We start from the raw sequence: 20,020 nt of genomic DNA on the forward strand, positions 1-20,020 counted from the left end.
GGCCCAGGGTAGAGCTGTCTGGGGCAGCAAAGGGCCTGGAGAACACAAAGCCAGAACAAGAATCAGGAGCATGCATTACTGCTCAGAACACCCTTAAAGAGCCATGAACCGAATCTGGGCTACTGTCTCTGGATGCTTTGTAGCAATAATCTCATTTCAGCTGGACACTTGGGTTTGCATTTCTCCTTGCACTTACAAGATACTGTGGTTCTAATTACACAATCTCAAACTGCTTAGCTGCTTAGGACTTCAGAACAACCCCTTTGAGAGATGGACAGACGACCCAATGGAGAAAGTACTTCTGTATAAGCATGAGAACCTGAATTTGGATCTCCACCACCCACATAAAAGCTGGGAGGGAGAGACATATGGATCCCAGGGGCTTACTGAGCAGCTAGTCCAGACAAAACTACAAGCTCCTGGTTCAATAAGAGTCTTGTCTCAGTGCCTGGACCTGGTAGTGCATGCCTTTAATCCCAGCACTTGGGAGGCAGAAGCAGGCAAATCTCTGAGTTTAAGGTTGGCCTAGTCTACATAGTGAGCTCCAGAACAGCCAGGACCATAGACAGACCCTATCTCAAAAATAAAAACCAAAAATAAACAGAGTGGGGATGGAGGAGAAAGCTATGTCAAATATAACATACAGAAGCAACTGAAGAAGACACCTATACCTATATCAAACTATGGTCCCCATACATACACATACACAGAGAGATGCATGTGTATGTGTGCATGCACATGCACATACACATACAGAGAGAGGGGGGAGGGGAAGGGGAGAGAGGGGGAGGGGGAGAGGGAGAGGGGGAGGGGAAGACGGAGAGGGGGAGGGGCGAGAGGGGGAGGGGGAGAGGGGAGAGGGGGAGGGAGGAGGGGGAGGGAGAGGAGAGGAGGCTGACTGATTTACTCATGGCCACACTATAGTTCATGGCAATAAGGATTCAATGCAGGGCTCAATAATGCCCAGGGAACACTTATTCAATCTCATTCTGCTGGCTCTTTGTGGGCTCTGGCTGACACAGTAACAGCACCAGGCGCTCCACAGCAGAGGTTCACCAGCTGCCCTGGGTTCTGCTAAACAGCTCCTGCTGCAGTGGCTAATTTGGCATCTGTAAACTCTCTCTGGCCAATCATCTTGTAGCAACAGCTAAAGGTTTCCAGGGTCATTGTCACTGTTTGTGACTGCAATCCGGTCTCTGGGTGTCAGAGTAGCACTCACCAAGTTCTCAGCCCTTTCCTGTGACTTTCAGGATCTCGGTTCTCTTCATCTTATTTCTGCCGTTACTGTCCCCCACCCACAGCTTTGACCTGGTCACAAATGGCGGCATCTCCATCATCTTGAGATTCGAAAGGGCACCCTTCATCACACAGGAGCATACCCTCTGGCTACCCTGGGATCGCTTCTTTGTCATGGAAACCATCGTCATGAGACACGAGGAGAATGAGATCCCCAGCTGTGACCTGAGCAACTTTGCCCGTCCCAACCCTGTGGTCTCTCCATCCCCACTGACATCCTTCGCCAGCTCCTGTGCTGAGAAAGGCCCCATTGTCCCAGAAATCCAGGTACCCAGGCTCCTTGACGACATCAGGCTATTCTTTTCTTTTATTTGGGGGCAGAAGATAATCTCACAGATAATGGCAAAAGTGAAAGTGCCTGTACGGGCCTGGGTAAGACCCTCCCCCCAAAGCCCACTTTACCAAATCGCACCATGGGCATGGCATCAGAATATAAAGACTATCTTTCATGCTAAAGACTGGTGCATGCCTCCAGTCTGCCTGGCACACTGGGGCTTGCAATAAACTCCTTGGCTCTTCCTACCCTGTCTCCCTGTTCATTCTTCTTTGTTCTTCAGCTTTCAGAATCTCACCTCTCTTGGTATTTCTGCTCTAAGTACTTATAATAATAGTTTCTATGAATAGGAATAAGCCATGGGACCCCAAGTATTAAGCATTTTAATAAAGAGTAAATAAGAAAAATGTAACATGAGGTACTTAGCACGATGTCTGATACCTACTAAGTGCTCGATAAATTTTAGCTATTATTATTGCTAAGATTATTTAACACATGCTGCCTTCATGCCAATTAAGGATTGCTTTGGATCAAATCTACACACGCAAATGGTTTACTTCATTATCATTAAAGGGAAGTAATCGAGAAAAAATGTATTTTAATCTGATGAAAATTAAGATAGATTCTTTGCCTAACAAAGCCGTTCTGAGTTGGATCTCCTCCATCATCCCCAGTCTGATGTCTGTAGGCAGAAAAGAAGGCCAGAGGAAGAGGGGGAAACAGCAGCACAGAAGCCCAGAGAAGCCCAGGTCACCAGGTCACCTGCCTGCCTAGTGAGACCTCAGCAATGTGCATGTTAATGGATTGCCCTGGTGCGGGTAGACCAGAGCATTTATACATTTACATTTACATGTGTGTGTGTGTGTGTGTGTGTGTTTCACGCCTAGATGAGCAAACACATCTCCCTGGACATCCCCTGTTGAGTAGTTTCCAGTGTCAGTCCCCAATAAAAAAACATAACCATTTCTGAATTCTCACTGTACAGAAAGCTCACTCCTTCTCAGAGATTCAACGCCTGTCTCCTGTCTCAGTGGCCAGGCTGACCTTTTGTATGAAATGCTTGTCAGTAGAGACAGAGCTTGCTGGAGAGAAGTAATTTGTTAGTCAACCCTGGCTCGGCTCCAGCTAGACATCCTTTCCCAGGAGCAGGGACTGGGCAACAAATGAGGTTCAAGGTCAGACTCTCTTTACATTGCTCTCTGAGCTGGGTGCCCCAGTGGGGGCACAAACCTTGCTTACTGTTAGTCCCACCAAACACCTAAAAAAACAAACTCTTTGTCTCCCTGGTCCCATTGTCGTTGATGTTTGCAAGTGCTGGGATGTGGAGATTGAGATGGGTGCATTAGCAAAGGGAAATGTTTATGAGAGCATCAGGCTAGCACTCAAGCGCTGCCGATGGCTCACCCGGGGGTGTAGCCTTCTTTGCCTGGAACTATAAACTGTGGCCTGGGAAGGCGGCCCTAGATTAAGCCCAATCTATAGCATTTCCTGTGTTTGAAAAAGCTTCACAGACAAAACATCTACACCCTTCTATAGAATAAACAGAATGAGAAGGGCTCAGCTCCCCTGTAAACAGAGGGTAAAAATAGCCACATCCCTTGAATGGACATGTTAGGCTCAATTGACTTAATGTTCTCTTCTTGAGCAAGAGCCTGGAGCATCGAGCTGATGGCAGTCCCCTGTGTTTGCCTTATGGTGATCATCTGGACTGCAATGACTGGTCCCTTCTTCAGTCTTCTCTGCTCATCTGGAAGGCACTGGGGTTGGGAGCCACTGTGCACTGAAAATTCCTCTCTGGGGACAAACTGGGACATTGGAACAGGACTTTGTCAGGTTCTCAAGCACGGCCTGATGATGTATTTGTTCAGCCTAGTGTGGTCTCTGTTGACTGTCCTGGAAAGGATACATTTAAACTCCATCTTACTTTAAGAAAGCTCTAGATAGAAACCATCATCTATCAGGCTCTGATTGCTGCCTACATTAGTCTTTCTTCATGGCAGCCCTGCTCTCAGCTCCCCGGGTACCAGCCATACCCTGTCCTGCCTAATGATGGCTAGGCACTTTGCATATATGGCCTTACTGGTATTGATCCAGTGAGGAAGTACAGATTCCCAGACTCCTTGAGTTTTCCTGACTGACACAGCTAATGAATCAAAGCTATACATTGTTGAGTATCCTTATGTGTCCTCTCAGGCCCATGTTAAAATATCTTCATTTATGTTGCACTGGAGAGAGGTCCAAGGCTCACACAGGTGAGTTTGTTAGTGCAGGTACACCATGTAGGAACTGGCCCTGGAGACCAGGGCTAGTCCTCCTTCTGCCTCTCCCATTCTCTTCCCGCTCCTCTCCCTACCATCTTCCTGCTATTCTTCCTCCTCCTCTTCACTGCCTTCCCTTCTGCTTCTTCCTGTGCCTCCTGAACACCCAAAGGCCACAGGCCTTGGATGTCACTTCCCCCAGGACCCACAGTGACATCCCTACTATGATCTGTCTGCGCTGTAGGCCCTGCAAGAGGAAATCGTCATCGCTGGCTGCAAGATGAGGTTGAGCTACCTGAGCAGCCGCACTCCTGGCTATAAGTCTGTCCTGAGGATCAGTCTCACACACCCCACCATCCCCTTCAACCTCATGAAGGTCCACCTCATGGTGGCAGTCGAGGGTCGGCTCTTCAGGAAGTGGTTTGCCGCAGCTCCTGACCTGTCCTATTACTTCATCTGGGACAAGACAGATGTCTACAACCAGAAGGTGTTTGGACTCTCAGAAGCCTTTGGTAAGTCTCCCCTGAGCACCTGTGACACAGGTTCCACACAGTGGCCGAGACAGAGCAGAACCGAGGAATCCCTCATGAATGTGTCTTCCTTCCTTCCTTCTTTTCTTCCTTCCTTCCTTCCATCTTCCTTCCTTCCTTCCTTCCATCTTCCTTCCTTCCTTCTTTCCTCTTTTCAGGTCAAAACCTGCTAGGGCTTAATGTGGCTGTGAAACCTCAGTAGCTATCCATAGCCTAGAGGATACATTGAAAGGCCTGAGTAAGCAAAGCCCAAGCATGGAAAGTGGTTAGGAACCAGAACAGTCCTCAGAAAGCACTATGGCACTGTGTGATGGGCTAAGATACACTGAGTGCCAGGAAAGCAGACTATACACATGTTATCTGGCCACCCTGCATCCATGCTGCTGAAACCTAAAATTAAAATAAAGGGGCCAAGGTTGGGCTACCTCCATATTTTCAGTTATAAGAGCTAAAGTCAGAACTTTGTGCAAGATGATTGTCCTTCCAACTTCTAAATTAGAGCAGGGTCCCAGAAGCTTCAGAGAGAGATAGTCAGTAGTCATGATCCCTAGTGAGACGACTGAGGAGCAATAGCCCTGCAAATTCCTTCATCTCAAATCATAGTCCCAGTCAGTTGTCTTCACCTAGCCAAGACGGAAAGGAACTGAGAAGCCAAGTTGCACTTAGGAAGGGAAGAGAGAAGGGAAGGAAAGGGAAAGGAGTTGTGGGAGGCAGGAAGGAACTGTGAGGATCTCTTGAGCCCCTACTCCATGAAATACTGTAGATTGAGCTTACTGCGTCAGACACATTAGCACCACAATGAATCCCACAGCCACATCCTTTGGAGGATGCTAAGGTACCAACTACAGTGACACCCTAAGGATGCACAGATAGATGGAAGAGAATTAGATCCATCCACATCGTCATTAGGATTTGCATCCCTACCCTGTGACACAAAGGCTCTCTGGGAACAGAAATGCCATCTCTCACCATTCACAACCCTTCTATCGTGTCATCTACAAAAATATAGCCAAGGCCCTAAGCCCCCCCCCCCCCCTCTCAGTGACATGAGCACATTTAGGGCCCACTTTGCAGTTTCAGAAGGTCTGTGCTGTGAGATTCCAGCACTAGGGCTCATTCTGCTGAGATCATCATTGCCAGAGGTAAGGCTCCTGACTGCCACTGAAACTTGGGCACGTTGTCCAGCCTACTCCTCTGTTAGGTGGTTAGCAATCTTTTAAGGCATCTGTGAAACATTCAGAGGCTAGCCAGTTATTAGATCTTGTCTCAACCACATGGTCAGATGTTGCCATCTAGAAAACAGTGCCCTTTCTGAGGAGTTACTCGGAAGAGATAGCTTGCTTGTCTCAGCTGATGCTCACCTAAGCCTGAGCTTCCACAGAGACCAAGCTTAGGGAAACTCATAATTTTTTAAATCATAGATGACTGAAGACAATCAACTTCTCAACTGAGTGTTTTTCTTTAAGCATCTCTATGACATCAGCTGGTCTTAGTAAACATGATGTCCGGGGGAGAGTAATATTTCTGGATTGGACATGACTAGATTCTCACCTGACTGAACACTGTATCACTCTCAATTGTCTACAGCCACAAATAAGGCTTCAGTGAAAAGTTCATAGGATACTATAGAGTTTGGATCCTTAAAATGCATATATACACACACCCACACATACATATGCACTCACATACATGTGGATATTACCATAACATATACAGAGCATTTTAAAAGATTCCTCCCCAGAATCAACTCACTTGGGTCTTTTTGAACTATTTAACTTTTCCTAATAATGTGCAGTCGTTCTTAAAAAAAAAAAAAAAAAAAAAAAAAAAAAAGCTTTTAAGCCCCAGCATCACTGTGTTGGTATTTGGTATTTCGCATGGTTCTAGTTCCCAAGTAGAAGCATGATCCTTTGTATTTGTCCTATAATAGATAGGCATAGGCCTTGCCTGTGGGGCTGAGGCTCAAAGAGGACACTTTGCTCACCTGTGCACTTTGCTCTTATGTCCCTGTAGTTTCCGTGGGTTATGAGTATGAATCCTGCCCAGATCTGATCCTGTGGGAGAAAAGGACAGCGGTGCTGCAGGGCTATGAAATTGATGCCTCCAAGCTGGGGGGCTGGAGTCTGGATAAGCACCATGCCCTGAACATCCAGAGTGGTGAGTGGAATCACGGGGCTCCTTGAACTAGGCTAAGGTGGCCTCTCCTTTGTTATCCTGTTATCCTCACACAAAAAAGAAAAGAAGGAAGAAAGGAAGGGGGGAATGGGAGAAGCATACAGTGAAAATATGGGCTCCAAGGAGATCCATCATTTGGAGGGTTGTCAGAAAATGACAGGTGAAAGCCTAGACACCAGAGAGACATATAGAAGTACTACATTCTTTGTCATCAAAGCAACAATGGAGAGAGGCTCCCTATGCAGCATCCCAAAAGGTCTAGGATTAGCTCTAGTATCAAGTAGGAGATACTCTAAGAGAGCAGCCATGAGTGAAGGCAGTGCAGCTCTGAAGAAGAGTTCCTGGAGAGGAGGTCCATTCTCTGTAATTTGGGCTGAGATGGAAGAAAAAACTCCCAAAGTTCAGGCATAAGCAGCTGGAACCTGGAGTAAGAGAAGTATGACATCAGGCTTCATCCACAGTGGGTGTCACTCATATCTGTACGTTAAGAAACCCAGTCTGGCCTTGGAGCAGGAGCCATAGTGACAATGTTGTTATCTTCTGCCTGGTATTCCCTAGGCAGGGATAGTAACAATGATGCTTATTAGGGATAGTAGCAATGTTGCTTATTAGAGGTAGTAACAATGTAGCTTACTAGGGATAGTGACAATGTAGCTTATTAGGGATAGTAACAATGTTGCTTATTAGAGATAGTAACAATGTTCCTTTCTTCGGACTAGTCTAAAATTGGAAGGATGCTTGTCAATCCCATAGCATGTTTAAAATAGAGGTGAAAACCCTTATCAAAAAATGTATAACAAAAGACTTGTACATTCCTATGAGTCTCTAAAACAGGAGCAAAAGACAAGGACTCAGCACATGATAAAGTTAGAAAATGACAATCCAGAGCTGTGTGGTACTGATAGAGAAACTGGTAGAGTCATGGCAGATCAGGAAGTTCAGAAGTGACCCATGACCAGTAGCATGGGTCAGAGGTGAACAGAATGGTCTTGAAGGAGAAGCACAAATGTCAGCAAACATGAGAAAGAATTGCTTAACATTCTTTGTCAGCAGGACATGAAAACCCAAACCTAGCAAAGTCTGTCTTACCCCAGTCGGAATGGCCAGCATCATCAAGATCAAGTCAGGAAGTGGAGGATAAGGACAGTATGTTCAACATACAGTTTATTTTCCTCAGAGTTAATATAAAGATAAGCCTTTAAAAATAAATGAAATGGAGAAAGGAAAACAATAATAGAAATGGTACAGGAAAGAAAACCATTATACACCATTGGCAGGAATGTGACTCAATGTTCCTATAGTGCAAAACAGTATGGAAGGTCCTCAGACAACCACATGAGAGGATGCCCCAAAGAATGTTACTCACCCTACCACAGAGATGCCTAGCCATCATGTTTACTGCTACACTGCTCACAATAGCTACATTATGAAACCAGCTTAGCAGTCCATCAAGAGATGAATAGATAAAGAAAATGGGTCTTATATAATGGAGTCTTATTTAGCCATAACAAAGAACAAAATTACATTATTTACAGGGAAATGGACAGGACTAAAGAAGATAATATTAAGTAAAATAAGCTCAATTCAAATGCCTTGTTTTCCTAATATGAGGAATCTAATTTTCCCCTCAAGTGATGTAGAAGCAGAAAGCTATCTGTTTAGGAACAAAGTGGAGATCAAGGCTAGAGGGGAAAGAGAAGGCAATGGACAAGATGAATGAGATGAAAGTACACTGTGTGTATATGAAAATGGGGAAAACAAGAAAGTCGGTTTGGTTCTCAGTATCCAAAATTCTGAAGTAATAGACTGTGATCAAGCTAAATTTTGTTTCTCACTCATTTGCAAACCCTGGGAGGCAGATTATCTTGGGCTGCAGGCTCAGAATGTAGGGCTCCTCTGTTCTCCTTGTTTGTTTGTTTGTTTTAAATTTGTTTATTATTATAATTAAGAACGCTCTAGCTGTCTTCAGACATACCAGAAGAGGGCGTCAGATCTCATTATGGGTGGTTGTGAGCCACCATGTGGTTGCTGGGAATTGAACTCAGGACCTTCAGAAGAGCATTCAGTGCTCTTATCCTCTGAGCCATTTTGCCAACCCCTCTGTTCTCCTTGTTCATGGTGGCTTTTACCCCAACGTCACAGTCCAAGGTGACTACTTTAACTCCAGCCTGCGCATCCTTGCGGATGTAGGAACTTCATCAAGGAGAAGGAAAAGGACCACGAGCCAGGCCCTTCTAGTGTGGGGATGCTGCCCAGCAAATGATCTCAGCATCCATACTTAGGAGCCACTGGCCAAAACTCAGTGACAGATGAAGCTGCTCCACGGTCATGATTGCTCCAGGCATACATGTGCCCAGTTAGGTGTTGGGAATTATGTTAGCTACAGAAGAGGAAAGGGTGAATGGGCCATCTGTGGATAATGGGGAAAGACTTGCCTTACACACTGTGCAAATATAGAAACTTCCTATTCTATAGAGAGAGTATCACGTGTCATGAGATACACGCTTCAGAAACTAATACTAGAGAATATGCTTCAGTGTATTTAAAAAAAAACTATGCCACACCTCCACTCCACACTCTGTGCAAAATAAATTTAAATAGTTTTCAACATCCAAATGTGAAAGTACTCTAAAATTAATAGAAGAAAGTATAAGCCAGTTTTAAATATCAAGGAAGGATTACAGAAAAACCTAAAAGGCACAGACTTGGATTTAGAAAAATAACTGGTTAGACTAAGTAAAATTTAGATTAAACCCATTCAATAAAAGACATGGTTTGAGCAAAGCTAGAGAGAGCGTGGCACACGGAAAGGAGATTCTTGTGACCTATAGGATCCCAGTCCCACTCGGGTATCATAGAAACAGGGATAGCAGGAGAGACAGTTCAACATACACAGATGAAAAAGGGTAGTCAGGAGTGGAGACAAGTCACCGAGGTCATTCAAATGAGTCCCTTCATCTGGTTAGTGGGAAACTGAGAACCCAGAACAGTGTGAGTAGTAAAGGCACTTGAAATCTCTACAGGCTATAGGATCATTCTGTCAACTATAAAACCAGGTAAAAACCTGGGTCCATGCTACTGCGCAGACACTGTGAGCTTCCCTCCTCTATTTCAGTAAACGTTTAATGGTATCTACCGTATGTCAGATGCTATGCTAGGCACTGGGGATATAGAAATGAAAACGACATGAACTCTACACTTGAAATTGTGTTGGTGGAAAGAAGGGCAAGTAAGCATGTACAAATTTAAGAGTTTGTGTCGCACACAGATTCACACCGAGTCCAGGGAGATGTACTAGCTGCATGGTCAAGAGCTACACCTTGGGGCTGAAGAGAGAGCTCAGGCAATAAAGTGTTGGTCTTTAAAGCACAAGCCTAAGTAAAAAAAAATGCCAGAAAAAGGTGGGCACTGGAATGAAGGCCCAGCCAATAAGAGCCTATGTTCTTGTAGAAGACCTGGGTTCAATTCCCAGTACCCACACAATGGCTCATAGACATCTATAATTCCAGTTCCAGGGAATCCAATCCCCTGCCCTCTTCTGGCCTCTACAGGCAGCAGGCACACATGTGATACACATACATACATGCAAGCAGAACATTCTTATACATAAAACATATCTTTTAAAATGTTATGCATGGTGAAATAAGCTTTCAATCCAAGCCCCGAGAAGGAGAAGACAGAGCGATCCCTGGGGATCAATGACAAGCCTACCTAGCTTACTTGGCAAGTTCCAGGATATGAGAGGCCCTGCATCAAAAAATTAGTTGTCCTCTGGCCTCCGTATGCACCTGTATACACCTGCACACACATGCGCATGTACTACCCATGGGCACAAGTGTGTGCATGCAGACACCACACACATACATGAGGGTGGCAGAGGGTAGATATATTTTGGGTCTGCCTACTTCCTGTCTGTGGGGCCTTGGCTAAACTGCTGGTCTATTCCATCTGTCACAACAGTGGTAACAGTGCCACCTCATAGGCCTAGAGTGAGAATTCAGTCAGTAAACAGTGGAGGCTCTCAGGGAACCCTGGGTTTCACTGTGGTAGGACAAGTCTCAAAGTGTCTGGCCACAGCCGCATATACTTTGCTAAATCAAGATAACATTGGCCAGCCAAAGGAAAAAGGACCCGGCCTCTGTTCCCTTCCTTACACGCATCTCTCCTCGTCCCAGGCATCCTGCACAAAGGGAATGGAGAGAACCAGTTTGTGTCCCAGCAGCCACCGGTCATCGGCAGCATCATGGGCAATGGGCGCAGGAGAAGTATCTCCTGCCCCAGCTGCAATGGTCTTGCTGATGGCAACAAGCTCCTGGCCCCCGTGGCCCTCACCTGCGGCTCTGATGGGAGTCTCTACGTGGGAGACTTCAACTACATCCGCAGAATCTTCCCCTCTGGAAATGTCACCAACATCCTGGAGATGAGGTATGTAAGGGGATCTCTTCCCTGTGGTTCCTTGTAATGGCCCCTTGCCACCATGAGGCCCAACAGCCCTACCCATAGGGACCAGAGAAGTAGGTCAGGACAGAACTGCACCTGCCAGACACTGGGACTTTTCACTTCCCAGTTCCATCAGGCGCTGCCCCTCCTGTGCTCTGTGAGGAAGACAGAGTTGTCCTTCATGTCCAGATGATGTGGGAGGCTGCTGACAGCTGAAAATGAGTCCCCTCTGAGTCACCAAACCTTTTCTTTTTTCTGTATTTAACCAATAGAATCAGTTACAAGGGTCTTTTTGTAAGGACAAAGGATTCACAGCAAGTAAATGTCACCCAGTTTGGCCCTGTTCCTTAGTATTCCTCAGGGGCAGTTACCTCTGTCTGGCAAGGGTTGAGATAAAGTGAAGCCCAAGGCTGATGCGGGCTCTCTGGGTGGAGCAGAGCCACAGGGAGAGAGACTCACTCCTGACCATGAATGATGGAGCACAGCAACTCTCAGCTGGGGGACAGCTCTTGAGTTTGCATTTTTCCCTATGCCCCTGAGCCAGATCTCTTTACAACCGAAGCCCTCTGATGAGGTGGGCTCTATGGTTAAAGGGAAACTTCGATTCAGAGACAGGGGAGACCTACTCTCAATTTCAGAAGAAATTTTGGAAATCTTTTTATAGCTATCCTGGAGCAAAAAAGAAAAAAAAGAAAAGAAAGAAAGAGAGAGAGAGAGAGAGAGAGAGAGAGAGAGAGGGAGGGAGGGAGGGAGGGAGGGAGGGAGGGAGGAAGGAAGGAAGGAAGGAAGGAAGGAAGGAAGGAAGGAAGGAAGGAAGAAAGAAGGAAAAATCCACCCATATCCTGGTTTGGAATAGAAGGGCATTCTCCAAAGTGGATGGCAGGGCAGTAGGGCTCCTACTGTTAACCAGTGTGGTGGTTCTGTAAGGCATTACCTATTATCAACCTTTGACAAATAGGGGGAAATGAACTCAGAGAATTTAAAGTACATGATGCTCAAAGTCCAGCATCTAGAATGGTGAACCCAAACCTAGAAGACCGATACACAGCCCTGCCACCCACCGGGCATGAGAGCTGTTCCACCTTGTAATGATATCCTCTGCTGGAGAAGCATCTTATGCTGCTTTCACATAAACGGAGGCAAAGCATGCTGACTGGCTGTCAGACGCCACTGTCCTAAGAGCCATGAGCATCCCATCCCCACACGGGTCAACTGCCCATGCTGTGGGCACCTAGGACGTGGCACATCAGGCGGGGTGAGATTGACTCCAGGAGAGTATTCTTTACCCCTTTTCTCTGTTGTGAGGTGAATGCACAGGCGCTGGTCAGTCAGGGAAGAAAAACCCCTTGACTGTACTTGCTTCAGTCGGATGAACAGAATGAGGCAAAGGAGCAAAGGAGCAAGGGTCAGCTCAATGTAGCAGAAACGCTGTGTGACTTTAAACCAACTTTAAATTCAGAGCCTCCCTGAATTTCCATATCCTCCAAATAAGACATCCTAGTTTCTCTCTCTTCTTCCCACTACTGTTGAGGATCAGGCAAGAGGGGATGATGGGAGGAATAAACAAAATTAGGGAAGAACTCTGTATTATCATCCTGACATCTTCCTCCAGTCTTTTCCTGCTGGGCTTTGTCTCTGTGCCATACCCTCCCTAATTACCCTCATTCTCCAGTCCCATGCCACATTTTGAGTAGGCTCTTGGTAAGCTCCGCACGTTTTGAAGACTGTCATGGAGAAGCAGGCATGCAGAGACCCGAAACAGCAAGCCTGTATATCTCTCTGAGTGCATGTCTGTGCAAAGAAGAGAATCAACCACTCCTATCTCTTCTGAGCCCCCGCTGAAGCAGCACACTGTGTCAGGCCTGTCCTCTTCCCAGAGTCAGCGGTATGGTGCAGGTGGAGCCGGGCCTCCTCTGTGATATGTAGCTGCTTATAAGTGAACTCACTGACAAGGAGTACCCAATATAAAATGTATCAGTGTCATGGCTGCTAAGTCTGTATTTATTACAGTGTTGTACAGTACCATTGCTGTCAAGTTTTCAGCTGCTAATAATGCTTCTAACCCTGCTGCTAACACCTCGTTCTTTCTTCTATTCCCTGCTCTCCTGTCTTCTGTCAGAAATAAAGATTTCAGACATAGGTAAGCCAACCAGTGGAGAATTTCCTGCTTCTCCCCTACCTTGTTGCATGCTGTATGGTAAGCCACACCTGTCAACTTCAGATGTCTCAATGACAAAGGAACCCTGTGTGGTTAGAAGCTGATAGGAGATAATTGATGCAATTAGAACACCCAGCTCCTAGTGGTGGGGTAGGTGGCAAAGATTCGAATTTCTTATACCTGTGGTAAAGTGAGACACTTGTCCTATAGTCTATAGATGTGACAGGCTGGAGTAATAGGGGGAAGTACTTGAGTGGCACCACCTACTTAATTCTTAGACTAGCACATCATCTAGACTGTTGAGTGAGTTTCTGGCCATGGTGGGAAGTGCCGAGATCTTCTTGCACAGGTGAAGAGTATGAAAACAGGTAGGTTCCAGATCTCAAAGTCAGAGCCCTTAGAAGGCCAGGGATCCCTGAAGAGGCTCTTCCAGGCAGGACATCACAACGGCTTCATGCAGAGAACAGACTTCACACAGAGCTGTGTCCGCATGTGGATTTGAAAGCTGAGCATGAGCAGGCAGAGCCACAGGGGAGACTCTCAGCAGCCTGCATAAGACTCAGACCACAGTGGTGCATGGGATGGTCCTATTAAAGAAGGCTCTATGGGATAGTGAGAGCCAAACACAGCCTGAACCAGTAGTCATTTTTTAATTCACTCATGTATGTAAGTAGGTATGAGTGTGTACATGTGTTATTTAAAGCAATAATTCCTGTGTGTAGTTGCTGCATAGCAGAGAGTTAGACAGCTCACATGAATACCATCTTATGTCCCATCTACCCTGTGAGATAGACATCTGCGATTATTTCCAGTTTACAGATGAGGGGACCGAAGCTCCCCAGAGGTATAGCCCTGAAATAATTGCTTCATCTTTAAACTTTCATTTTTATCTTGAAGTTATTAAAAATTACTGTAAGGAACAAAAGGACCTCTGCAAATTATTCAGCCTTTTCAGGCACAGAGAGAAGTTCCAAAAATTGCTATGGAGAGACATGTTGCCAGTGGTTATAATAACTGCTACAATCTCCATTACATTGGTTTTGTAATTAGCATGTTACAATTTATTTTAATTATGATAAGCATGATGATAAGATGCTCTTTCCCCCAAAAGGGGATCTGAGTCCTCTTATAGCCAATGATACATAAAAGAAGGTAAATTCAACAGAGATTGGAACCGAAAGTAAAAACAAGGAAGAATACCAGTGATCAACTTAAACTCTAAGCGTCAGGGTAGCCAGAGCAATCCTGACAACATAACTGATGTCCTGGTTCACACTGTCACCAGTAGGAAGGACAGGATTGCCATCTGTTCACACTGAAGCCCATGTCACATGAGCGTCCTATGGATGAGACTGAACTGCTCAGGGACCTGTCCTCTCCATTTCTGTATTGCAGAGATATGCTTCCTGTATGCCTTAAATAAAAACCTGGCATCTAACACTGAGTCATTCAGTCCATGGTGACATCCGCCCAGGGCATAGAAGTAGTACTGGCAGGCACAGCTGGGAAGTCTTGCACCGTGTAGATTTTCTAGTTTCAATTCTCTATCAGTTGAAAAAGTCATGATTGTCTGTCTGTCTGTCTGTCTGTCTCTCTCTCTCTCTCTCTCTCTCTCTCTCTCTCTCTGTGTGTGTGTGTGTGTGTGTGTGTGTGTGTGTGTGTATGTGAATATGTACAGGTTTGTGTGGCCATGTGAGCTTCTGACCTTCAGCGATCTTTGGAAACAGCCATAGAGTATGGAGTCAAAACCAAGCCCCTGGCTTCTTTCAACCCATTGCTTTCTTAAGTGAGAAAAATTAATCTATAAAGTAATGCAGAGTGGAAAGGGAGACTTGCCCATTCCTAATGGGGGGGGGGCAAGAAACCTGAATTTCAGCTGTAATCTTTGACTGGTACTGACTGATAGTGACAAATTCCTTCCTCTCTCTGAGCCTCAGTGCCTGTACCCTTAAGTGAATACTGGTTAGATTAAAGAAGTTCTAAACGTTTATCTTCGTCATCTGTCAGCTGCTTCAGTTTCTTCCAATAACAGCATTTGGTTCCACGGGAACCTTGGCCCGTGTGTCCACCCCCAGGACAGAGTTATCTGTCTTTGACTTTTTCAGGCTCATGCCACCTGCTATCCTATGCATTCCCAGTAGCAAGAGTCCCTTCAGCATCTACTGCTGTGTACCTGTTCAGGAAACAGGCATCCTTATGTCTTCTAGGGTTTCGTCCCTGGGGACAGGAAGGGCTGTTAGAAGCTTGTTCTGATGCACGAAGTTAACCTCCCTCACACCAAGCTGCACATGTTGTACTAACTCAAAGAGCCCCTAACTGCCATGGAAAATAGATTAGCAAGGCAGAATTATGTCAAGAATACACAGCTATTATTTACCAACATAAATATTCTAGAGATTTCTTAGGGTCGCCAGACTTGGGGGCTGGAGATATAACTTAGATAGTAGAGTGCTTATTTAGTATTCTTGAAGAACTGGGTTAAAAAAAAAAAGAAATGAAAGAACTGGGTTCGATTCTTAGCACCACAGAAACTGGATAGGATGTTCCAGTCCTCGAATCCTACTACTTAGAAGATAGAAGACTGAGGGACACAAGTTCAGGATCATCCTTAGCTACCTAGAAGGTTCAAGGTCCCTTGGAATATATATGACCATGTCTTAAAAATTAAAAACAAAAACAAAAAGGATGGAGTTGGTGTTTGATCCTCTGCCTCTCCGGCCCCAGCACTCACCTCTGCCTACTGGTGGGAACAAGTGAACTAGTTCCTGTCAGGGCAGCATCCAAAGTGTTAAACGAGGCTCCTTGCCCAAAGGAGATCTTACTCTAGGACCAAAGGAGGTTTCTCCCTCAGAAGTAGAAAAAAGATTATCTTTCGCCACAGGAGACTCCCAAGTTCTAAGTCTCTACCCAGAGCTTCCCCACTTCTTCCTAAAGAGGAAGGGCTGACTTCAACTCACTAACTTCAGGAATGCTTCCACAGCCAAGGTTATACTCCCAGAGCTCGAAGACAGTGTGCGACCTTGGAGTTCTCTGTAGCAAGCTCCAGAGGAGGGCTGTGATCTAGTTCTGCATCTAACCCTGCTCAGGGTCCTGGCCATCGACCAGGAAAATGCTCCCTGTCCATGAATGGTCCTAGGGCCTCTGGGGCCTTTGGGGCCTCTGCCTCAGGCTATGCTCCATCACATGCCTTCAGGCTTTATGGTTTGCAGCACATCCCTAGGCCTTCAGAATGATGTGCCTGGGAACCATCAGCAATGCCAGGTCCTACCCTATGGAACTGAAATCTACATTTTGGTAATGTCTTCAAGAGTGTCCTCTGCACGCTGAAGTTTGAGGCACTCTGCTCCATGCCCAAGTCTGGCTCTACCTAGGACTCAGAGATCTCAGAGGCAGAGCCCAGCCCCCGTTAGACACGCTTGTTCGGGCTACTTCTAATTTCCAGATGATTCTGAGGCATAGAACCATCAATCTAAGCTCACTAGCAATGGATGCTTCCTGTGTATCCTCCAGCAACAACACCAAGTTCATTCATTCATTCACTCATTCATTCATTCATTCATTCTCACATAAATTCAGCAGAACTTTTCAGAACATTTCCTCTGAATCTGTGTAGTGGGATCATTTAGGACTTGAAGCCAGTCCCTATCCTAAAAGAGTTCAAGATGTTCATTGTAATGGTAGTGGTGGTGGTAGTTTATTTATACGGGTGTTTTGCCTGTATGTATCTGTGTACCACATGCATACAATACATTTGGAGGCCAGAGAGAATATAGCATCCCCTAGGGCTGGAGTTACAGTTGGTTATGAGCTACCATGTGGGTGCTGAGAATTGAATCAGGCCCTCTGGGAGGTCAGCCAGTGTCCTTAGCTGCCGAACCATTTCTCCAGTTCCAAGTTCAAGGCTGTATTGAGGAAACAGACAACTCAACAGAGAAGAACCCGTGAAAGTGCCACAGAAGAGAGATCTGCCACAGCTCTAGTGGGAACATGAGGATAGAGTGTACTATAACAGAAAAGCGGGGTGGGGTGGGGTGGGGCAGGAATGGTAGCTCAGGTGAGGGAGTACTTAGCCGAAGCTCCCGGGACAGGCAAGTCAAAGGGGCCCTGGAGCTCTCTTCCATCCATGCTTTCAAGGATTGCATGGCTCCCAGCAGATCATCGGGCCTTCAGGATGCAGCGCTGAGGTGTTCAGGGAACCGAGGCAGCTGTGTGGGGAAATAGAATAGACCATCGAGCGCGAAGCACGTGGAGAGTGAAATCCACTCTGCAGCTTGGGAGCCTGCTCAGGCACTATCTCTGTCCATCTCGGTTTTCTCAAATGGAAGAAGACAGTCCCTACTTAATGTGTTAGTTACGGGGGGAATGAGGCCATGTGTGTCAAGTGCAGACACAGACTAGGACAGAACCCACATCTTTCAGTGTCAGGTACATCCCAATCCATGGCATTAGCTCTGTCCCATGGGCTGCTGGGGCTGCAGCCCAGGAGGTGGGGGTTGGGGGAGCAGAGGAAACCACAGATACAGTGCAGCTGCCAGTGCTGGCTGGCACGAGGAAGAACTGTGCAGCTAGGGATGTAGTTCAGTTGGTAGAATGCTTAACACAAAGCCCTAGGTTTGATCTCCAGCACAAATAAAGCCAGATTTACTGATGCACATCTGCAGTCCCAGCACTTGGGAGGCAGAAGGAGGACAATTAAGAATTCAGGGCTATCCTCAGCTACATGGTGAGTTGAGCCCCTGTCTAAAACAAACAAACAAACAAACAAACAAGTGTGTGTGTGTGTGTGTGTGTGTGTGTGTGTGTGTGTGTGTGAATCTGTCTGTCTGTCTGTCTGTGCATCTGTGTGTCTAAAGGCCCATGTGTGGGCAGAGCAGAGACCTAACCACTGGACAGCTGACAGTCACTATTTCATTGTCTTACCCCACTTAAATACTCACCTTCTCCATTCAGAGCAAGCAGTTTCCCTTCCATGCTGACCACCATATAAGCATGAGAGATGCAACCCTAAGTTTCATAGGATCTAGGGCAATCCTGACAAGGCCACCATCACCTGGAATTCTCCCCACTTGAGAAGTTCCACGTGAGTGACACTTCTCCAGGGCAGTGCAGGGCTATGTGAGCTAGAAACTCAAGGGGCTAATCTAAGTGGACAGGGCCCTCCATTGTACTCCCTTGGGGTCCTCTCTCTGCCAAGGTAGATAGCACCAGTTTATCATGAGTGATGCACACCGAAATGAAATAGTCCCCCGCCTCCTGGCTGTCACAGGGAAGCTGGGAGGCCGGGATGCTGCAGCACGATGGAGCAGAATCTAAGGTCATTGTATTTTATTAAGCTAGGATCAGGGTTGTCTGGGAAGATTAAATTTGTGCCACCTTCTAAGTCCCAAGGGAACGTTTCACAATAAACAGGATGCCTGTGCTATTACTGCCAACCCCATGAGAAGCAGAAGCCAAGCTAAGTGATTTTAATGCAAATACCACCTATATAAGCTGAAAATGGACATGTCATCTATTTAAGAGAAGCCACTCTAAAGGACTGGAGGCTGCAAGTCAGTCATTGGAAATGCAGACTGGATAAAAATCTAGCCGTTTCCCCTTAAAGTATGAAAGGTGGTATGAAAGTCGCCAGGCCTTGTGCTTGGTGTAAGACATACACTAGTATGAACCCCAGGCCACAGAGGAAAAACAGCCAGGGAAAGGTGGCAGAAAAGGTCCCTGAATGGGTGCCTTGAGAATTGATAAAAGGAACAGAGCAGAAGAGTGGATAGAGGCAGGACCAAATGCATCAAGGGGCCTGGTATGGGTGTTGCTAGCGTGGGATGTCTGGGAGGAAGGAAGATCTGTGCTTCCTCTGAAAGTCGGGAGAGTGTTGTAAACTGAAATATGGAAATAACCTGGTGAGGTTTGGATCTGATCAGAAAAATGGTCTGAGGAAGAGAATCCTGGCCTCATTTGTTAGGAGGCGATGGGATAGCAGTCTGGGGCTGGAGAGGAAACGCCAGTGCAAGAGTAGCATGTCATGTGGACCTCAGGGAAAGAAAACAATAAGAGAGCCTCAGTCTAGACACCTGGCTCTGGTCCAGGAGATACCACTGAAGCAAGGGATGTTTCTAATCATGAGAAGTCAGGGCCAGACTAAGACGCCATGGCCCTAAACACACACACACAGAGAGAGAGGGGGTTGGGGTACAGATACACACACACACACAGAGACAGAGAGAGGTACAGATACAAACACACACACAGAAATCGGTGTACCCACACATGAAAATACACACAAAGATAGGTGTACACACACACAAAACACACACACACACACACACACAGAGAGAGAGAGAGAGAGAGAGAGAGAGAGAGAGAGAGAGAGAGAGAGAGAGAGGTATAGATACACACACACACACACAGAGACAGAGAGAGGTACAGATACAAACACACACACAGAAATCGGTGTACCCACACACGAAAATACACACAAAGATAGGTGTACACACACACAAAACACAGAGAGAGAGAGAGAGAGAGAGAGAGAGAGAGAGAGAGAGAGAGAGGGAGAGAGAGAGAGAGAGAGAGAGAGAGAGAGAAAGGTATAGATACATACACATACACCCAACACACACACAAAACACACACACGGTGCCTCAAGTTTCACGTGTGATAAACACCAGTTTATAAAATTAAGTTTTTCAAAGGACCTGGATTAATCTCTATGCTTGATAAATGTACAATATTGACATGCCGTTTGAATACAATATTGACATGGTCAGACCACACACAGGAGCTGAAAATTGACATCACAGTGGGCTCCCAGTGGTAAGCCCTGCATCTATGTGCTCTAGACTTGGAAGAAGTTGTAATCAGTCCCCCTAAGTAGTACAATCTGTACTTAGCA

General features: G+C 46.1%; 1 protein-coding gene across 28 annotated transcripts in view; it reads left to right on the forward strand.

The window, feature by feature from the left end:
* Positions 1 to 20,020, forward strand: part of Tenm4 (teneurin transmembrane protein 4) — a 739,850-nt gene that overhangs the window by 670,381 nt on the left and 49,449 nt on the right. For 24 of the 28 annotated variants that reach the window (XM_006507806.4, XM_030242547.1, XM_030242548.1 and 21 more), the window contains 5 exons: positions 1,302 to 1,563; positions 4,073 to 4,340; positions 6,372 to 6,515; positions 10,709 to 10,958; positions 13,093 to 13,113. In XM_006507806.4, the coding sequence (XP_006507869.1) occupies positions 1,302 to 1,563; positions 4,073 to 4,340; positions 6,372 to 6,515; positions 10,709 to 10,958; positions 13,093 to 13,113 (945 nt within the window). The remainder of the gene's footprint in view (positions 1 to 1,301; positions 1,564 to 4,072; positions 4,341 to 6,371; positions 6,516 to 10,708; positions 10,959 to 13,092; positions 13,114 to 20,020) is intronic. The other 4 variants (NM_001310762.1, XM_011241787.1, XM_011241789.1 and 1 more) reach the window with 1 other exon arrangement.

Source organism: Mus musculus, chromosome 7 (genome assembly GCF_000001635.26).
Source record: "Mus musculus strain C57BL/6J chromosome 7, GRCm38.p6 C57BL/6J".
NCBI classification, from domain to species: domain Eukaryota; kingdom Metazoa; phylum Chordata; class Mammalia; order Rodentia; family Muridae; genus Mus; species Mus musculus.